At 48.7% G+C, this 2307-nt stretch overlaps 1 protein-coding gene across 2 annotated transcripts in view; it reads right to left on the bottom strand.

Moving 5' to 3' along the window:
- SPAG9 (sperm associated antigen 9) overlaps positions 1-2307 on the bottom strand; it is a 139530-nt gene that overhangs the window by 18879 nt on the left and 118344 nt on the right. For both annotated transcript variants that reach the window (XM_019517375.1, XM_019517384.1), the window contains 2 exons: positions 2038-2265; positions 914-1109 (listed from right to left, as the gene is read on the bottom strand). In XM_019517375.1, the coding sequence (XP_019372920.1) occupies positions 914-1109; positions 2038-2265 (424 nt within the window). The remainder of the gene's footprint in view (positions 1-913; positions 1110-2037; positions 2266-2307) is intronic.

Here is a 2307-nt window from a genome sequence, read left to right as displayed (position 1 = left end):
TTTTTTTTTTTTTTTTTTTTTTTCCGCGCCCCCCCCTCAGTGGAGCCTCCCCACATTAGCTGCCGCTGGGCTGTGCAGCTTTTGGAGGCAGGGCCCAGTCCTTCCCTCTGCGGTGGTGGCAGCACGCCCCCCCCCGGCGGGTGCAGCCCCAGCTTGCAGGCAGCACCTGCCAGATCCAACTTTTCCCTGAGCCTGAGTGCTGGAAGCCTGCCAGGCATTGCTCCCCATGTGGGCTTAGGTAAAAGCTGGATCCAGTGGGTGCTGCCTACAAGCTGAGGTAGCATCTGCGCGGCTAGCTCCCCACCCAGGCAGCCCCGGGTGGCACTGCCACTGCGGAGGGAAGAATCACAGCTCTGGGGCTCCACTGCCCGGCAGCAGCTCACATGGGCAGGCTCCGCTGAGGGGGCTGGAAAAAAAGCAGCGAGGGGCCTGATCCATTTCCCCCCCTCCATCCCCACGGAGCCTGCCCACCTCTTCCATAGCTGGGGGGGCGAGCTGCTAGTGGGCTCTGAGCTGTGGGGGTCCCTGAACCTTCCCTCTATGGCAGCAGCGCCCCCCCAGGTGGCACCTGCCCACTAGCAGTCCACTCACATGGCCCCGGGTGGGGGGTACCACCACAGAGGGAAAGACTGCCTCCCTCCGCACCAGCTCAGGGTCCACTTATCCTGCCAGCAGCTTGCCCCCCAGCCATGGGAGACACAGGCAGGCTCTGTGAAAATAAATAAAGGATCAGGCCTTTCACCGTAACAGTGACAGAAGCCCCTAAATTGAAACAGGGTGGGTTTTTAATCGTCACAATTAAAAACCCACCCTGTCTCAATTTAGGTGACTAAACCCCCGTCACATGTACAACCGGCCTAAAATAGAATTTAAGCTTCTATGCATTTTGGTGGGGTGAACATTGATGAGGTACCTAGGTGGGTATGCTGGAGAACCCTCTGCTGTATTCTGCACACCCAAAGGATCTGTAAAAACATGCTCTGTGTAAACTCCAGTTTGGGAAACATCAGCTACATCTTCTCCAGTCCCGGCATTGACTTCCGTTGCCTCTGTTGCCTCTTCTGCTGTTGGGACATTTTCATCCACCACACCGCTTTCAGCTGAAGCTTCTGTGAAATAAGTATTTCAGTTAAAGATTAATTTGAAAGCTACCATGCATATAACAATGCAACGTGAAATTAACTTGTGCAAACATTAGTTCTTGAAATCTGGCTACGATACGACAGTTAAAACACTTATGGAAAGACCTAAGCATCTTTAAGAACCAGACGTGGCGTAGATCTCTACTTTACATCTCATCTAAAGGACTGTACCATCAGGGCAACGTTACTGGTGTTAGGGTGTCAATATGCGTTGGATGGAAATACCTTCTCAATAAGCTAGCCATTGTCATTTTTGGTACCACCAACACAATCATGGGAGGTCTGTCATGTAGGTACTTACCAGGTTCACCAGTGAAATTGGACTGATCCAAAAAAACCCAAAACACAATACTGAAAGGACATGAGTGTCAGCTGTTTTGATAAGTGAAGTTCTACGTGCTAGCTTATTAGTAATTTTAGACTGCCAGACATCAAAGAAAGGAGCAGAAATTCAGAGAATCCTAAAGGCTTCTGTAAGTGAACAGATTCTCACCTAAAATCTGGATTAAAGCGTGCAGCTGATTAACACAGCTTCTACACTAGCCAGACTACTCTAGTCTGGGGTGAGGGAGGATACCACTCATGTCAAATGTTTAACTTAAGCCTCTAGCCACAATTTTTTCTGAAGAACACTTGCAAGATAAAGTTCTCATTTGTACCAGGATTTACAAGGAATGAGTCTCTGGAGATCCATACCCATTTAAAATCCTTTTATGATGTTTGCAACTGCATGAGATTATCCTAGTCACAAACCATTCTCAGGGAGACATTGTAAACCAAAGTAGTGCATTCAAGGAGCTAATTTTCTACTGAACTCCAGCTTCTGCAGCTTCCATTTCTCAATGATTCCTAATGGGAGTTTATCATCCTAAGTGAATGATGAATATTTTCATACCTGGCTGTTTATCTGTTGCAGATGAGGCACCATTAGCATCATGAGCTAGAGGCGGTGCAGTAATGCCCTCTGCAGTACAACCAACCACTGTGATTCCACCTAACAGACTATCTGTTTCTGCAGAGCTGTTGCTGGTCATACTCCCACACAAAGAGGACTTGTCCACTTGACTGGAATCTGCTTCTTGTGAGCCCTCTTCCCCTGCAGGATAATCTGTTTCCCTAGCCCCTGTAAGACAGATGAAGCTGCATGTAGTTTCTGGGATGTACA

The sequence above is a fragment of the Gavialis gangeticus genome, unplaced genomic scaffold, assembly GCF_001723915.1.
Source record: "Gavialis gangeticus isolate Ggan-Ray unplaced genomic scaffold, GavGan_comp1, whole genome shotgun sequence".
Lineage (NCBI taxonomy): Eukaryota > Metazoa > Chordata > Crocodylia > Gavialidae > Gavialis > Gavialis gangeticus.
This window is presented reverse-complemented; position numbering and strand designations above follow the sequence as displayed.